The sequence below is a fragment of the Labrus mixtus genome, chromosome 24 (genome assembly GCF_963584025.1).
Source record: "Labrus mixtus chromosome 24, fLabMix1.1, whole genome shotgun sequence".
NCBI classification, from domain to species: Eukaryota; Metazoa; Chordata; class Actinopteri; order Labriformes; family Labridae; genus Labrus; species Labrus mixtus.
Genome location: NC_083635.1, coordinates 13,530,367 through 13,547,866, shown reverse-complemented (window position 1 = coordinate 13,547,866; position 17,500 = coordinate 13,530,367). Strand labels below are relative to the sequence as shown.

The 17,500-nt window shown below is 45.1% G+C and overlaps 1 protein-coding gene across 4 annotated transcripts in view; it reads left to right on the top strand.

Annotated features, from left to right (window-relative positions):
• The first annotated feature begins 6,031 nt into the window (after nucleotides 1-6,031).
• The window catches only part of LOC132959577 (adenylate cyclase type 8-like), a 14,736-nt gene continuing 3,267 nt past the window's right edge, over nucleotides 6,032-17,500 (top strand). For 3 of the 4 annotated variants that reach the window (XM_061032701.1, XM_061032700.1, XM_061032698.1), the window contains exons 1-19: nucleotides 6,032-6,396; nucleotides 6,605-6,802; nucleotides 6,880-7,119; nucleotides 7,361-7,826; nucleotides 7,900-8,030; nucleotides 8,468-8,579; nucleotides 8,761-8,888; nucleotides 8,963-9,121; nucleotides 9,217-9,451; nucleotides 9,529-9,717; nucleotides 9,803-9,903; nucleotides 10,663-10,864; nucleotides 10,963-11,070; nucleotides 11,155-11,282; nucleotides 11,354-11,435; nucleotides 11,516-11,674; nucleotides 16,587-16,733; nucleotides 17,164-17,256; nucleotides 17,448-17,500. The exon at nucleotides 17,448-17,500 is cut by the window's right edge and continues 62 nt beyond it. In XM_061032701.1, the coding sequence (XP_060888684.1) occupies nucleotides 6,047-6,396; nucleotides 6,605-6,802; nucleotides 6,880-7,119; nucleotides 7,361-7,826; nucleotides 7,900-8,030; nucleotides 8,468-8,579; nucleotides 8,761-8,888; nucleotides 8,963-9,121; nucleotides 9,217-9,451; nucleotides 9,529-9,717; nucleotides 9,803-9,903; nucleotides 10,663-10,864; nucleotides 10,963-11,070; nucleotides 11,155-11,282; nucleotides 11,354-11,435; nucleotides 11,516-11,674; nucleotides 16,587-16,733; nucleotides 17,164-17,256; nucleotides 17,448-17,500 (3,281 nt within the window). In that variant the 5' untranslated portion in view covers nucleotides 6,032-6,046. The remainder of the gene's footprint in view (nucleotides 6,397-6,604; nucleotides 6,803-6,879; nucleotides 7,120-7,360; nucleotides 7,827-7,899; nucleotides 8,031-8,467; nucleotides 8,580-8,760; nucleotides 8,889-8,962; nucleotides 9,122-9,216; nucleotides 9,452-9,528; nucleotides 9,718-9,802; nucleotides 9,904-10,662; nucleotides 10,865-10,962; nucleotides 11,071-11,154; nucleotides 11,283-11,353; nucleotides 11,436-11,515; nucleotides 11,675-16,586; nucleotides 16,734-17,163; nucleotides 17,257-17,447) is intronic. The other variant, XM_061032699.1, reaches the window with a different exon arrangement.

Genomic DNA, 17,500 nt, shown 5'->3' with positions numbered 1-17,500 from the left:
CCCCCTCCTCCACCTTTTAAAACAGTCCCCCTCCTCCACCTTTTCAAACAGTCCCCCTCCTCCACTTTTCAAACAGTCCCCCTCCTCCATCTTTTCTAACAGCCCCCTCCTCCATCTTTTCTAACAGCCCCCTCCTCCACCTTTTCAAACAGTCCCCCTCCTCCACCTTTTCAAACAGTCCCCCTCCTCCACCTTTTCAAACAGTCCCCCTCCTCCATCTTTTCAAACAGTCCCCCTCCTCCACCTTTTCAAACAGTCCCCTCCTCCACCTTTTCAAACAGTCCCCTCCTCCACCTTTTCAAACAGTCCCCTCCTCCATCTTTTCAAACAGTCCCCCTCCTCCATCTTTTCTAACAGTCCCCCTCCTCCACCTTTTCAAACAGTCCCCTCCTCCATCTTTTCAAACAGTCCCCCTCCTCCACCTTTTCAAACAGTCCCCCTCCTCCATCTTTTCTAACAGTCCCCCTCCTCCACCTTTTCAAACAGTCCCCCTCCTCCACCTTTTCAAACAGTCCCCTCCTCCACCTTTTCAAACAGTCCCCTCCTCCATCTTTTCTAACAGAAACAGAGCTTCTCTGTGTTGTAAGACTTATGCAGACCACAAACAAAGGACTGGATGGTTTATTTCACATGTTGTGGGTCAGTAGACTCTCAGGTTATAAAGATAAATGTTCAGAAACATTGAAGAAGAGGATTCTTCATAATATGTCCCCTTTAATCGTCCGGTTGTTTTCTTACAGCAGGAAAATGATCCAACACACAAAGACACCAACACGCCTACATGCTGACAATATGTGTCCTGGTTGGACCTGAACCAATCCTATCATGGACCTGAACACACACACACACACACACACACACACACAGTTAATCTCTTGAGTCTTAATGAGAAGCCATTTGTCTCTGTTTCAGGGATTCCCATCAGGATGAACACACACCTCCATCTACCTCCATCTACCTCCATCTTTAATGTGCTGCGTGTTTGTTTTCCACTTTTTTGTCTTTATTGTAAGAAAAGTTTGACGTTTGGAAAAACAGCGTTGACGACCTGAAACCAGCAGCTGTGATCGTCTTCTTCTTCTGTCGGACAGTTAATTTGATTAATCTGATGCCTGGAGGTAAAGAGCACACACACACACACACAGACGAGACGGTCCTTATCTTTAGTATTTGTGTTAATGTTAAGTTTTGTAAATAGTTTCAGACTGATGTTAAAGATTTAAAGTGTCTGTGTCGACATTTAAACTTCAAGTCAACGATGGATGTTATTCTGCAGACCGAGAGGATCAGTGTTGGTTTAAACTTTATGGATCCAGAGGCTGAACTTCTGAGGACACTTCAGTGTTTAGATTACTGATGCAGAAACCAGAAGGTGAAGAAATGGAGGGAGAACCAAGAAGACATGAAGAGGAAGACATGAAGAGGAAGACATGAAGGACCAAATGATGTTTGGAAGTAAAACAAAAGGGACAAAACATCCAAATCAGGAGACGAAGAGGAAGAGTCAACGAGATAGAATGAGACATCTGAAGAAAATAATCCAAACAGACTGAAGTCTGACACTTCTTCACATCATCAGTGAGATCCTGCAGCAGGTGTGTACACACACACACACAGAGACACACACACAGAGACACACACACACACAGAGACAGAGACACACACACACACAGAGACACACACACACACAGAGACACACACACACACAGAGACAGAGACACACACACACACACAGAGACACACACACAGACACACACACACACACACACACACACACAGAGACACACACAGAGACACACACACACACAGAGACACACACACACACAGAGACACACACACAGAGACACACACACACACAGAGACAGAGACACACACACACACAGAGACACACACACACACACACACACACACACAGAGACACACACAGAGACACACACACACACAGAGACACACACACAGAGACACACACACACACAGAGACAGAGACACACACACACACAGAGACACACACAGAGACACACACACACACACAGAGACACACACACACACAGAGACACACACACACACAGAGACACACACACACACACACAGACACACACACACACACACACACACACACACACACAGAGACACACACACACAGAGACACACACACAGAGACACACACACACACACACACACACACACCTGTTGGTTAGTGTTCACAGGTGAGAACAGTCAGACGTGGTTATAATAATCTGAGTTTATCACGGTGGTTATTGAGGAGCAGCTTCATTTTATTCTCTCTTCTGGACGTCGGCGTGCAGAGACGCCCGTCCTGCTCGGCCGCTCTGGAATGTCAGGGAGGAAGCAGCAGGCTGCCGTGCTGGATCCTGATTGGATTAACTCTGAAACCTGCCTCTGATCCGGGGCCGACGCCAAGCGATCAGGCCTCAGAGCGTTTTGGCAAAGAGACAATCAGATCAGCTGAGCGAGCGGCACGACGAGATCACATCCAGATAACTTCATGACATCATAAAAACATCTGAGATAAGACGCCATGTTTGATACGTTTACATTTATAAATACAGATGATCGTACAGGTACTTCCTCACATCTCTACAGACTCTCTTAAATAAAACACATGATCAGAGGGTCCACCTGATGGCAGAGAGGGTTAAAGGAGGGCCGAGACCCAAAGTGCTCTGGATTACATTTAAGAGGACCTGAACCCTTAACTCCAAGGTCACCTTCAGACAGACGTGATCCTGTTCAAGGTCACCTTCAGACAGACGTGATCCTGTTCAAGATCCTGTTCAGGGTCACCTTCAGACAGACGTGATCCTGTTCAAGGTCACCTTCAGACAGACGTGATCCTGTTCAAGGTCACCTTCAGACAGACGTGATCCTGTTCAAGGTCACCTTCAGACAGACGTGATCCTGTTCAAGATCCTGTTCAGGGTCACCTTCAGACAGACGTGATCCTGTTCAAGGTCACCTTCAGACAGACGTGATCCTGTTCAAGATCCTGTTCAGGGTCACCTTCAGACAGACGTGATCCTGTCCAAGGTCACCTTCAGACAGACGTGATCCTGTTCAGGGTCACCTTCAGACAGACGTGATCCTGTTCAAGGTCACCTTCAGACAGACGTGATCCTGTTCAAGATCCTGTTCAGGGTCACCTTCAGACAGACGTGATCCTGTTCAAGGTCACCTTCAGACAGACGTGATCCTGTCCAAGGTCACCTTCAGACAGACGTGATCCTGTTCAGGGTCACCTTCAGACAGACGTGATCCTGTTCAGGGTCACCTTCAGACAGACGTGATCCTGTTCAAGGTCACCTTCAGACAGACGTGATCCTGTTCAAGATCCTGTTCAGGGTCACCTTCAGACAGACGTGATCCTGTTCAAGGTCACCTTCAGACAGACGTGATCCTGTCCAAGGTCACCTTCAGACAGACGTGATCCTGTTCAAGGTCACCTTCAGACAGACGTGATCCTGTTCAAGGTCACCTTCAGACAGACGTGATCCTGTTCAGGGTCACCTTCAGACAGACGTGATCCTGTTCAGGGTCACCTTCAGACAGACGTGATCCTGTTCAAGGTCACCTTCAGACAGACGTGATCCTGTTCAAGGTCACCTTCAGACAGACGTGATCCTGTTCAAGGTCACCTTCAGACAGACGTGATCCTGTTCAGGGTCACCTTCAGACAGACGTGATCCTGTTCAAGGTCACCTTCAGACAGACGTGATCCTGTTCAAGGTCACCTTCAGACAGACGTGATCCTGTTCAGGGTCACCTTCAGACAGACGTGATCCTGTTCAGGGTCACCTTCAGACAGACGTGATCCTGTTCAGGGTCACCTTCAGACAGACGTGATCCTGTTCAAGATCCTGTTCAAGGTCACCTTCAGACAGACGTGATCCTGTTCAAGGTCACCTTCAGACAGACGTGATCCTGTTCAAGGTCACCTTCCGACAGACGTGATCCTGTTCAAGGTCACCTTCAGACAGACGTGATCCTGTTCAAGGTCACCTTCAGACAGACGTGATCCTGTTCAGGGTCACCTTCAGACAGACGTGATCCTGTTCAGGGTCACCTTCAGACAGACGTGATCCTGTTCAAGGTCACCTTCAGACAGACGTGATCCTGTTCAAGGTCACCTTCAGACAGACGTGATCCTGTTCAGGGTCACCTTCAGACAGACGTGATCCTGTTCAAGATCCTGTTCAGGGTCACCTTCAGACAGACGTGATCCTGTCCAAGGTCACCTTCAGACAGACGTGATCCTGTTCAGGGTCACCTTCAGACAGACGTGATCCTGTTCAAGGTCACCTTCAGACAGACGTGATCCTGTTCAAGATCCTGTTCAGGGTCACCTTCAGACAGACGTGATCCTGTTCAAGGTCACCTTCAGACAGACGTGATCCTGTCCAAGGTCACCTTCAGACAGACGTGATCCTGTTCAGGGTCACCTTCAGACAGACGTGATCCTGTTCAGGGTCACCTTCAGACAGACGTGATCCTGTTCAAGGTCACCTTCAGACAGACGTGATCCTGTTCAAGATCCTGTTCAGGGTCACCTTCAGACAGACGTGATCCTGTTCAAGGTCACCTTCAGACAGACGTGATCCTGTTCAAGGTCACCTTCAGACAGACGTGATCCTGTTCAAGGTCACCTTCAGACAGACGTGATCCTGTTCAGGGTCACCTTCAGACAGACGTGATCCTGTTCAGGGTCACCTTCAGACAGACGTGATCCTGTTCAAGGTCACCTTCAGACAGACGTGATCCTGTTCAAGGTCACCTTCAGACAGACGTGATCCTGTTCAGGGTCACCTTCAGACAGACGTGATCCTGTTCAGGGTCACCTTCAGACAGACGTGATCCTGTTCAAGGTCACCTTCAGACAGACGTGATCCTGTTCAGGGTCACCTTCAGACAGACGTGATCCTGTTCAAGGTCACCTTCAGACAGACAGATCCTGTTCAAGGTCACCTTCAGACAGACGTGATCCTGTTCAGGGTCACCTTCAGACAGACGTGATCCTGTTCAGGGTCACCTTCAGACAGACGTGATCCTGTTCAGGGTCACCTTCAGACAGACGTGATCCTGTTCAGGGTCACCTTCAGACAGACGTGATCCTGTTCAGGGTCACCTTCAGACAGACGTGATCCTGTTCAGGGTCACCTTCAGACAGACGTGATCCTGTTCAAGGTCACCTTCAGACAGACGTGATCCTGTTCAGGGTCACCTTCAGACAGACGTGATCCTGTTCAGGGTCACCTTCAGACAGACGTGATCCTGTTCAAGGTCACCTTCAGACAGACGTGATCCTGTTCAAGGTCACCTTCAGACAGACGTGATCCTGTTCAGGGTCACCTTCAGACAGACGTGATCCTGTTCAGGGTCACCTTCAGACAGACGTGATCCTGTTCAAGGTCACCTTCAGACAGACGTGATCCTGTTCAGGGTCACCTTCAGACAGACGTGATCCTGTTCAAGGTCACCTTCAGACAGACAGATCCTGTTCAAGGTCACCTTCAGACAGACGTGATCCTGTTCAGGGTCACCTTCAGACAGACGTGATCCTGTTCAAGGTCACCTTCAGACAGACGTGATCCTGTTCAAGGTCACCTTCAGACAGACGTGATCCTGTTCAGGGTCACCTTCAGACAGACGTGATCCTGTTCAGGGTCACCTTCAGACAGACGTGATCCTGTTCAGGGTCACCTTCAGACAGACGTGATCCTGTTCAGGGTCACCTTCAGACAGACGTGATCCTGTCCAAGGTCACCTTCAGACAGACGTGATCCTGTTCAGGGTCACCTTCAGACAGACGTGATCCTGTTCAGGGTCACCTTCAGACAGACGTGATCCTGTTCAGGGTCACCTTCAGACAGACGTGATCCTGTTCAGGGTCATTTCTACCTGAAAACAGTGAAGAACAAATCAATCATTTACAATCAAAGTTCAAAACTGAAGAATGAAATCTGTGTGACTCGTTCAGAACTGTGTTTCTCTAAAGTTCACAAAGGTTAAACCAGGATGAGCAGGATGTATCATGGGGTCAAAGGTCAAAGGTCAGGGAGAAGTGAGCCTGGAGTTTCATTGCATGTTCTCCACCAATCAGGTCGCAGAGGAGGCGGTCTGCACCACCTCCGTAACCATGACTGAAGACAACCGTGTGAAGGAGAACGGCGACTGCGAGGCGGCACATCATAAAAATGACATCAGCATCAGCGTGAACATAAGCCCCGCCCCTGGCCTGATGAGGAAGCAGCTGCTGTGGCAAAACGCCGTCAGAAACATCATTGACCAGCACAACCTTTACTCGCTAAGGCTCGCCGGCGGCCTGGAGAGGGGGAGGCACCGCATCACCGTCACTGACGCCTACATCGCTGACATCAACAGGTACACACGATGATGTCATCAGCAGGTACACTCGATGATGTCATCAACAGGTACACGCGATGATGTCATCAGCAGGTACACGCGATGATGTCATCAACAGGTACACACGATGATGTCATCAACAGGTTAACTTAACCTCACCTTTGTTTTTCTTCCGTTTTAAACTATTTGAATCCTCTTAGGGTTTGCCCTCCGTATTGTCTTACAGGCAGATTTGTAATAAGGCGTCTCGTGGTGCATTCTGGCAGAAACGGCGCTCGTCTGCTGCTCGGGTCCACCCGATGGCGCCAAAGATCTCGGTGCCGTTAAGTATCATACAAGACTCACTCAGCGACGCCGACTTCTTCGTGTCCAGGGGGTCGTCTGTGCGAGGCGTTTTCATTCCAGCGCTGCAGCACACGTTCAAGTAAAGAAGCACAAACAGACACGTTCAGGTAAAGGTGTTCTCTAACCTTAAACTTCATCACACCTGTCCTCGTTCAGGTCGCCCGAACTGGAGAAGGTGTATCAGCAGTTTTCGTCGGCTCAGAGAAGAACGTCACTTGTCGTCACCAACGTCATCGACATCCTGACCAGACTGCTCATCCTCATGCTCACCTGGCCATCTGGCTGGTGGGGCCTGGCCTGTGATTGGCTGGCTGGCCTGTCAGTCATCCTGTGGGCGGTGATCTGTATGCTGGCACTGGCAAGGAGGGATGTGATGTCATCCCCACAGTGGCTGAGGTATGCTGGGAAATGTAGTCAGAGATGAGATTTAGTTTATATACAGGTGTTGATGTACCTGTCTGTCTCTCTCAGGTACCTGTCTGTCTCTCTCAGGTACCTGTCTGTGGTCAGCTGGTTCTCTCAGACTGTGCAAGTGTTGATGTACCTGTCTGTCTCTCTCAGGTACCTGTCTGTGGTCAGCTGGTTCTCTCAGACTGTGCAGGTGTTGATGTAGGGTGTACCTGTCTGTCTCTCTCAGGTACCTGTCTGTGGTCAGCTGGTTCTCTCAGACTGTGCAGGTGTTGGTGGGCGTGTTCAGTTGGGGTGAGAGTGATCACTCCTGGTACGTCTTCTTCTCTCTCTTCTCCACCTACACCTTGCTGCCCCTCCCCCTTCTGTGGTCCATTGTTGCCGGGGCAACCACCTCCACTTTGCACCTACTGCTGGATGTATGCTGTCACTACGGCGACCAAACCTTCATCCCTAAGGTCGGACAATCTCTCTCTTCTGCTCTGATGACTTTGGAGGTATATCACCACAACGTATCACTGTCTGTTTGTTTGTTTCCTGTCCAGGTGTTGTCCAAAGCCTTGTTGTACCTGGCCATGAACACAGCCGGTCTGTTCATCCACTACCTGTCAGACCGGACTCAGAGACAGTCCTTCTTAGAGACCCGGCGCTGCATAGAGGGGCGAGTGAGACTGGAGAGAGAGAACCAAAGACAGGTACGCAGAACAACTACCAAGACTTTAAATCACCTGAGTCCAGGTGTGCTGATGATGTCACTGTGTGGTCCAGGAGCGTCTGGTAATGTCCATCCTGCCTCGGTTCCTGGTTCTTGAGATGACAGCTGACATGGCCTCCATGGACGACTACCTGCTGCCTCAGCAGTTCCACAAGATCTACATCCACCACTACAGAGACGTCAGGTACACTCACACCTGTGGACAGTAGCGGTACTGCAGCTGGCGTTTGCATATAAGCCAGCGACAAAAAGACGCCTCATTTCTGTTTTTGTACTTTTTCACACAGTTACAGGTGTTTTTTATGCTACATGCTAACACATTAGCCATAGCTACTTTATGTAGCAACATTTTGTTTCCAGTTTGTTCTGTTTCCCCCAAGTTTACAAAAAATATGAATGCAGCTTTAACTAAATTAAAAGGACCGAGATAGGAACCCTGATTATAATCAATGTTTATGGAATAAACTCATTGAAGGACTTTATAAGGTGCTTCTCATTTATTATATTTTTTATCGAGGTAACCAGAAATGAAGGTCGGTCCTTCACCTTCTGGGTCATCTTCAGAGTTCAGTACTTTTATGTCCTGTGTGATAGAACATGTTCTCTCTCTTTACTTGTCAGCATCCTGTTTGCTGACATCATCGGCTTCACGTCTCTGTCGCTCATCCTGTCGGCTCAAGAACTCGTTAAAACTCTTAACGAGCTCTTCGGACGCTTCGATAGGCTGGCCGAGGTGATATCACCATGGTTACCACATTAGTTCCTGATTTTCATTTCATTGTGTGTTTGTGATAATGACTGTGTGTGTGTGTGTGTGTGTGTGTGTGTGTGTGTGTGTGTGTGTGTGTGTGTGTGTGTGTGTGTGTGTGTGTGTGTGTGTGTGTGTGTGTGTGTGTGTGTGTGTGTGTGTGAAGGAGCATCAGTGTCTACGTATTAAGATCCTGGGGGACTGTTATTACTGTGTGTCTGGAGTCCCAGAGCCACAGAGAGGCCACGCCCGCTGCTGCGTGGAGATGGGCCTCAGTATGATCAACACCATACGGTACCACACACACACACACACACACACACACACACACACAGCTTCCCGGAGACGTCAGTGTGTGTCTCCTGCAGGTATGTGCGTCGGGAGATCCAGCAGGAGGTGGACATGAGGATCGGGGTTCACTCGGGGTCGGTTCTGTGTGGAGTTCTGGGTCTGCAGAAGTGGCAGTTCGACATCTGGAGCTGGGACGTCGACATCGCCAACAGTCTGGAGACGGCAGGAGTGCCGGGGTCAGACACAAACTTTCATTTAATTAAAAACAAATCATGCAAACAATAAACAATAAACAATAAACACTGACTCTCGCTCCACCGTCTCACCTCAGGAGGATCCACATCTCCCGGGCGACCCTCGACTGTCTTGGCGGGATCTACGAGACGGAGGCGGGGAACGGCCAGGAGCGCAACGAGTTTCTCCGGAAACACAACATCGACACGTACCTGATTCGTCCTGCACTTAAAGAGGAGGCGGAGCCACCGAGAGCGAGGCGCCCGAGTTACGACGAGATGACGTCGTGGAGTGCCGAGCTGCCGTTCGGAGACATCCTGGGAATGAACTTTGTGAGGACAAAACAGCAAATAAGATCATACTTGTGATTTAAAATCAGACTCTTTTTGACCCGTGTTGCTTCCTGTAGATCCTCGCCACCTTCACAAACGGCTCTCTAACCCAGCTGCCCAATCAGATCGCAGTTCAGCACTCGGGCTCTCGTGAGGTCAACAAGAGAATCTGTCAGGCCATCGAGGTCCGCAGCAGCGAGCTGATGAGGAAGGAGCACATCACCACCTTCACTCAGGTGTTCAAGGACTCCCAGATGGAGGGGAAGGTGATTTACTTCCTGTAGGGGGCGTGGCTTATAGTCAGGTGAGCGGTCATGTGACCATCTCTCTCTCTCTCTCTCTCTCTCTCAGTACTCCCAGATGAGAGACGAACTCTTCAAGTCCAACATGGTGTGTTCCTTCATCCTGCTGCTGCTGCTCATGGCCGTGCAGGCGCTAATCCCCGCCCCCAGGTACACCTGTCTACCTGTCTGTCTGTCTGTCTGTCTGTCTGTCTGTCTTTTTAACTGTCTGTCTGTCTCTCTAACTGTCTGTCTGTCTTCTTAACTGTCTGTTTGTCTCTCTACCTGTCTGTCTGTCTGTCTGTCTTCTTAACTGTCTGTCTGTCTTCTTAACTGTCTGTCTGTCTCTCTAACTGTCTGTCTGTCTTCTTAACTGTCTGTTTGTCTCTCTAACTGTCTGTCTGTCTTCTTAACTGTCTGTTTGTCTGTCTGTCTTCTTAACTGTCTGTTTGTCTCTCTACCTGTCTGTCTGTCTGTCTTCTTAACTGTCTGTTTGTCTCTCTACCTGTCTGTCTGTCTGTCTGTCTTCTTAACTGTCTGTCTGTCTTCTTAACTGTCTGTCTGTCTCTCTAACTGTCTGTCTGTCTTCTTAACTGTCTGTTTGTCTCTCTACCTGTCTGTCTGTCTGTCTTCTTAACTGTCTGTCTGTCTGTCTGTCTTCTTAACTGTCTGTTTGTCTCTCTACCTGTCTGTCTGTCTGTCTTCTTACCTGTCTGTCTGTCTCTCTAACTGTCTGTCTGTTTTCTTAACTGTCTGTTTGTCTCTCTACCTGTCTGTCTGTCTGTCTGTCTGTCTTCTTAACTGTCTGTCTGTCTGTCTGTCTGTCTTCTTACCTGTCTGTCTGTCTCTAACTGTCTGTCTGTCTTCTTACCTGTCTGTCTGTCTCTCTACCTGTCTGTCTGTCTTCTTACCTGTCTGTCTCTCCTTCAGGTTGTTGTTGATGGTCGCTCAGTTCGTCGTCTGCTTCAGCATCTACTTCCTGCTTCTGCTGCTGACTCTGGGGGAGGAGTTTAAGCATTGCCCCGCCCCCCTGCAGTCTCTCTGCTGCTGGGTTCATGAAACCAAGTACGCCCGCACGCTGCTCACGCTCACCGCCATCACCATCAACTTCGGCGTTGCCTCCTCTGACATCGTGAGTCTCAGGAAGTCGTTTTGTTTCTGCTTTGGGAAAAGGTTTCTAATATTCCTTTCCTTCCTTGCTTCCTTCCTTGTTTCCTTTCCTCCCTCCAGCTGTGGTGTGATACGTCGGAATCTCACAGCAACAGCAGCAGCGCCCCTCTGTTGGCTCCGCCCCCCTCCACCACCTGGCCTGACATCAACATCTGCACACATCCCGAGGTGACCCTGACTCTGTGACATCATCACGTCTTCTCTTCATAAATAAATAAATAAATGTTATTTACATCCCGTCTCTGTGGACAGTACATGGTGCTGAGCGGGGTCGTTGCCATGGTTACCTGCGCGGTGTTTCTCAGGCTGAGTTGTGTGTTGAAGCTGGCCGTCCTCCTGCTGGCCGCCGCCCTCTACACCTACCTCATAGAGACACACAGGTGAGCGCACACACACATCGTCTCTGCAGGTTCAGCTAACGACGGCTAACAAACGTCATGGCGTCCCGCAGGTCTCATCACCTGTGCAGGAACGGCGTCTGCGCGGTTCTCATGGTCATGTTCTTGGTGGTCGTCCTCTACAACAGCAGACAGGTGAGGTCATCCGCTCGTCCTCAAAGATCAGACGGAAAGTCAGAGGTCGTTTCTATCATCGTGTTCTTCTTCGTTGGTAGCTCGAGGCGACGGCTCGTCTGGACTTCCTGTGGCGCCTGCAGGCGAGGAGGGAGGTCGAGGACATGAAGGAGCTGAGGGAACACAACGAGTGTCTGCTGCTCAACATCCTGCCCGCTCACGTCGCACAACACTTCCTGGAGAGAGACCGCAACGACGAGGTGTGTTTTCAGGAGTTATACTCTCAGTTTGTCATTAAGTCTTCTTTGTTTTCAGGAGTTATACTCTCAGTTTGTCATAAAGTCTTCTTTGTTTTCAGGAGTTATACTCTCAGTTTGTCATAAAGTCTTCTTTGTTTTCAGGAGTTATACTCTCAGTTTGTCATTAAGTCTTTGTTTTCAGGAGTTATACTCTCAGTTTGTCTCAAAGTCTTCTTTGTTTTCAGGAGTTATACTCTCAGTTTGTCATTAAGTCTTCTTTGTTTTCAGGAGTTATACTCTCAGTTTGTCATTAAGTCTTCTTTGTTTTCAGGAGTTATACTCTCAGTTTGTCTCAAAGTCTTCTTTGTTTTCAGGAGTTATACTCTCAGTTTGTCATAAAGTCTTCTTTGTTTTCAGGAGTTATACTCTCAGTTTGTCTCAAAGTCTTCTTTGTTTTCAGGAGTTATACTCTCAGTTTGTCTCAAAGTCTTCTTTGTTTTCAGGAGTTATACTCTCAGTTTGTCATTAAGTCTTCTTTGTTTTCAGGAGTTATACTCTCAGTTTGTCATTAAGTCTTCTTTGTTTTCAGGAGTTATACTCTCAGTTTGTCTCAAAGTCTTCTTTGTTTTCAGGAGTTATACTCTCAGTTTGTCATTAAGTCTTCTTTGTTTTCAGGAGTTATACTCTCAGTTTGTCATAAAGTCTTCTTTGTTTTCAGGAGTTATACTCTCAGTTTGTAATTAAGTCTTTGTTTTCAGGAGTTATACTCTCAGTTTGTCATTAAGTCTTCTTTGTTTTCAGGAGTTATACTCTCAGTTTGTCATTAAGTCTTCTTTGTTTTCAGGAGTTATACTCTCAGTTTGTCATAAAGTCTTCTTTGTTTTCAGGAGTTATACTCTCAGTTTGTCATTAAGTCTTCTTTGTTTTCAGGAGTTATACTCTCAGTTTGTCATTAAGTCTTCTTTGTTTTCAGGAGTTATACTCTCAGTTTGTCATTAAGTCTTCTTTGTTTTCAGGAGTTATACTCTCAGTTTGTCATAAAGTCTTCTTTGTTTTCAGGAGTTATACTCTCAGTTTGTCATTAAGTCTTCTTTGTTTTCAGGAGTTATACTCTCAGTTTGTCATTAAGTCTTTGTTTTCAGGAGTTATACTCTCAGTTTGTCTCAAAGTCTTCTTTGTTTTCAGGAGTTATACTCTCAGTTTGTCATTAAGTCTTCTTTGTTTTCAGGAGTTATACTCTCAGTTTGTCATTAAGTCTTCTTTGTTTTCAGGAGTTATACTCTCAGTTTGTCTCAAAGTCTTCTTTGTTTTCAGGAGTTATACTCTCAGTTTGTCATTAAGTCTTCTTTGTTTTCAGGAGTTATACTCTCAGTTTGTCATTAAGTCTTCTTTGTTTTCAGGAGTTATACTCTCAGTTTGTCATAAAGTCTTCTTTGTTTTCAGGAGTTATACTCTCAGTTTGTCATTAAGTCTTCTTTGTTTTCAGGAGTTATACTCTCAGTTTGTCATTAAGTCTTCTTTGTTTTCAGGAGTTATACTCTCAGTTTGTCATTAAGTCTTTGTTTTCAGGAGTTATACTCTCAGTTTGTCATTAAGTCTTCTTTGTTTTCAGGAGTTATACTCTCAGTTTGTCATTAAGTCTTTGTTTTCAGGAGTTATACTCTCAGTTTGTCTCAAAGTCTTCTTTGTTTTCAGGAGTTATACTCTCAGTTTGTCATTAAGTCTTCTTTGTTTTCAGGAGTTATACTCTCAGTTTGTCATAAAGTCTTCTTTGTTTTCAGGAGTTATACTCTCAGTTTGTCATAAAGTCTTCTTTGTTTTCAGGAGTTATACTCTCAGTTTGTCATTAAGTCTTCTTTGTTTTCAGGAGTTATACTCTCAGTTTGTCATAAAGTGTTCTTTGTTTTCAGGAGTTATACTCTCAGTTTGTCATAAAGTCTTCTTTGTTTTCAGGAGTTATACTCTCAGTTTGTAATTAAGTCTTTGTTTTCAGGAGTTATACTCTCAGTTTGTCATTAAGTCTTCTTTGTTTTCAGGAGTTATACTCTCAGTTTGTCATTAAGTCTTCTTTGTTTTCAGGAGTTATACTCTCAGTTTGTCATAAAGTCTTCTTTGTTTTCAGGAGTTATACTCTCAGTTTGTCATTAAGTCTTCTTTGTTTTCAGGAGTTATACTCTCAGTTTGTCATTAAGTCTTCTTTGTTTTCAGGAGTTATACTCTCAGTTTGTCATTAAGTCTTCTTTGTTTTCAGGAGTTATACTCTCAGTTTGTCATAAAGTCTTCTTTGTTTTCAGGAGTTATACTCTCAGTTTGTCATTAAGTCTTCTTTGTTTTCAGGAGTTATACTCTCAGTTTGTCATTAAGTCTTTGTTTTCAGGAGTTATACTCTCAGTTTGTCTCAAAGTCTTCTTTGTTTTCAGGAGTTATACTCTCAGTTTGTCATTAAGTCTTCTTTGTTTTCAGGAGTTATACTCTCAGTTTGTCATTAAGTCTTCTTTGTTTTCAGGAGTTATACTCTCAGTTTGTCATTAAGTCTTCTTTGTTTTCAGGAGTTATACTCTCAGTTTGTCATTAAGTCTTCTTTGTTTTCAGGAGTTATACTCTCAGTTTGTCTCAAAGTCTTCTTTGTTTTCAGGAGTTATACTCTCAGTTTGTCATTAAGTCTTCTTTGTTTTCAGGAGTTATACTCTCAGTTTGTCATAAAGTCTTCTTTGTTTTCAGGAGTTATACTCTCAGTTTGTCATAAAGTCTTCTTTGTTTTCAGGAGTTATACTCTCAGTTTGTCATAAAGTCTTCTTTGTTTTCAGGAGTTATACTCTCAGTTTGTCATTAAGTCTTCTTTGTTTTCAGGAGTTATACTCTCAGTTTGTCTCAAAGTCTTCTTTGTTTTCAGGAGTTATACTCTCAGTTTGTCATTAAGTCTTCTTTGTTTTCAGGAGTTATACTCTCAGTTTGTCATTAAGTCTTCTTTGTTTTCAGGAGTTATACTCTCAGTTTGTCATTAAGTCTTCTTTGTTTTCAGGAGTTATACTCTCAGTTTGTCTCAAAGTCTTCTTTGTTTTCAGGAGTTATACTCTCAGTTTGTCATTAAGTCTTCTTTGTTTTCAGGAGTTATACTCTCAGTTTGTCTCAAAGTCTTCTTTGTTTTCAGGAGTTATACTCTCAGTTTGTCATTAAGTCTTCTTTGTTTTCAGGAGTTATACTCTCAGTTTGTCATTAAGTCTTTGTTTTCAGGAGTTATACTCTCAGTTTGTCATTAAGTCTTCTTTGTTTTCAGGAGTTATACTCTCAGTTTGTCATTAAGTCTTCTTTGTTTTCAGGAGTTATACTCTCAGTTTGTCATAAAGTCTTCTTTGTTTTCAGGAGTTATACTCTCAGTTTGTCATTAAGTCTTCTTTGTTTTCAGGAGTTATACTCTCAGTTTGTCATTAAGTCTTTGTTTTCAGGAGTTATACTCTCAGTTTGTCTCAAAGTCTTCTTTGTTTTCAGGAGTTATACTCTCAGTTTGTCATTAAGTCTTCTTTGTTTTCAGGAGTTATACTCTCAGTTTGTCATTAAGTCTTCTTTGTTTTCAGGAGTTATACTCTCAGTTTGTCATAAAGTCTTCTTTGTTTTCAGGAGTTATACTCTCAGTTTGTCATTAAGTCTTCTTTGTTTTCAGGAGTTATACTCTCAGTTTGTCTCAAAGTCTTCTTTGTTTTCAGGAGTTATACTCTCAGTTTGTCATTAAGTCTTCTTTGTTTTCAGGAGTTATACTCTCAGTTTGTCATAAAGTCTTCTTTGTTTTCAGGAGTTATACTCTCAGTTTGTCATAAAGTCTTCTTTGTTTTCAGGAGTTATACTCTCAGTTTGTCATAAAGTCTTCTTTGTTTTCAGGAGTTATACTCTCAGTTTGTCATAAAGTCTTTGTTTTCAGGAGTTATACTCTCAGTTTGTCTCAAAGTCTTCTTTGTTTTCAGGAGTTATACTCTCAGTTTGTCATTAAGTCTTCTTTGTTTTCAGGAGTTATACTCTCAGTTTGTCATTAAGTCTTCTTTGTTTTCAGGAGTTATACTCTCAGTTTGTCATTAAGTCTTCTTTGTTTTCAGGAGTTATACTCTCAGTTTGTCTCAAAGTCTTCTTTGTTTTCAGGAGTTATACTCTCAGTTTGTCATTAAGTCTTCTTTGTTTTCAGGAGTTATACTCTCAGTTTGTCATTAAGTCTTTGTTTTCAGGAGTTATACTCTCAGTTTGTCATTAAGTCTTCTTTGTTTTCAGGAGTTATACTCTCAGTTTGTCATTAAGTCTTCTTTGTTTTCAGGAGTTATACTCTCAGTTTGTCTCAAAGTCTTCTTTGTTTTCAGGAGTTATACTCTCAGTTTGTCATTAAGTCTTCTTTGTTTTCAGGAGTTATACTCTCAGTTTGTCTCAAAGTCTTCTTTGTTTTCAGGAGTTATACTCTCAGTTTGTCATTAAGTCTTCTTTGTTTTCAGGAGTTATACTCTCAGTTTGTCTCAAAGTCTTTGTTTTCAGGAGTTATACTCTCAGTTTGTCATTAAGTCTTCTTTGTTTTCAGGAGTTATACTCTCAGTTTGTCATTAAGTCTTCTTTGTTTTCAGGAGTTATACTCTCAGTTTGTCTCAAAGTCTTCTTTGTTTTCAGGAGTTATACTCTCAGTTTGTCATTAAGTCTTCTTTGTTTTCAGGAGTTATACTCTCAGTTTGTCTCAAAGTCTTTGTTTTCAGGAGTTATACTCTCAGTTTGTCATTAAGTCTTCTTTGTTTTCAGGAGTTATACTCTCAGTTTGTCTCAAAGTCTTTGTTTTCAGGAGTTATACTCTCAGTTTGTCATTAAGTCTTCTTTGTTTTCAGGAGTTATACTCTCAGTTTGTCTCAAAGTCTTTGTTTTCAGGAGTTATACTCTCAGTTTGTCATTAAGTCTTCTTTGTTTTCAGGAGTTATACTCTCAGTCGTACGATCGAGTAGGCGTCCTCTTCGCCTCTCTTCCTGGTTTCTCCGACTTCTTCGAGCAGAAGGAGCTCGTTCATCAGCGCGTCGAGTGTCTCCGCCTCCTCAACCACATCATCAGCGACTTTGATGAGGTCACAGAAACACACACACACGCACATACACTTAAAACAAGTGTTGTGTCCCCATGAAATAAAAAATACATGTTCTTGGTGTGTGTGTGTGTGTGTGTGTGTGTGTGTGTGTGTGTGTGTGTGTGTGTGTGTGTGTGTGTGTGTGTGTGTGTGTGTGTGTGTGTGTGTGTGTGTGTGTGTGTGTGTGTCTCTGTGTGTGTGTGTCTCTGTGTGTGTGTGTGTGTGTCTCTGTGTGTCTCTGTGTGTGTGTGTGTGTGTGTGTGTGTGTGTGTGTCTCTGTGTGTGTGTGTGTGTGTGTGTGTGTGTGTGTCTCTGTGTGTCTCTGTGTGTGTGTGTGTGTGTGTGTGTGTGTGTGTGTCTCTGTGTGTGTGTGTCTCTGTGTGTGTGTGTGTGTGTCTCTGTGTGTGTGTGTCTCTGTGTGTGTGTGTAGCTGCTGGAGGAGGGGTTCTTCCAGGAGGTGGAGAAGATAAAAACTATCGGCAGTTCTTACATGGCAGCTTCAGGTCTCTCACCTGACGGACAGGTGAGTCCTGATGTGTGATGTCATCAAGCTGCTCAGGGATTAGGACCATGATGCTTAACTCTGTGTGTGTGTGTGTGTGTGTGTGTGTGTGTGTGTGTGTGTGTGTGTGTGTGTGTGTGTGTGTGTGTGTGTGTGTGTGTGTGTGTGTGTGTGTGTGTGTGTGTGTGTGTGTGTGTGTGTGCTGCGTTCAGGACTACGAGGACCCGTGGCATCACCTGAGCGAGTTGGTTCTTTTCGCTCTGGC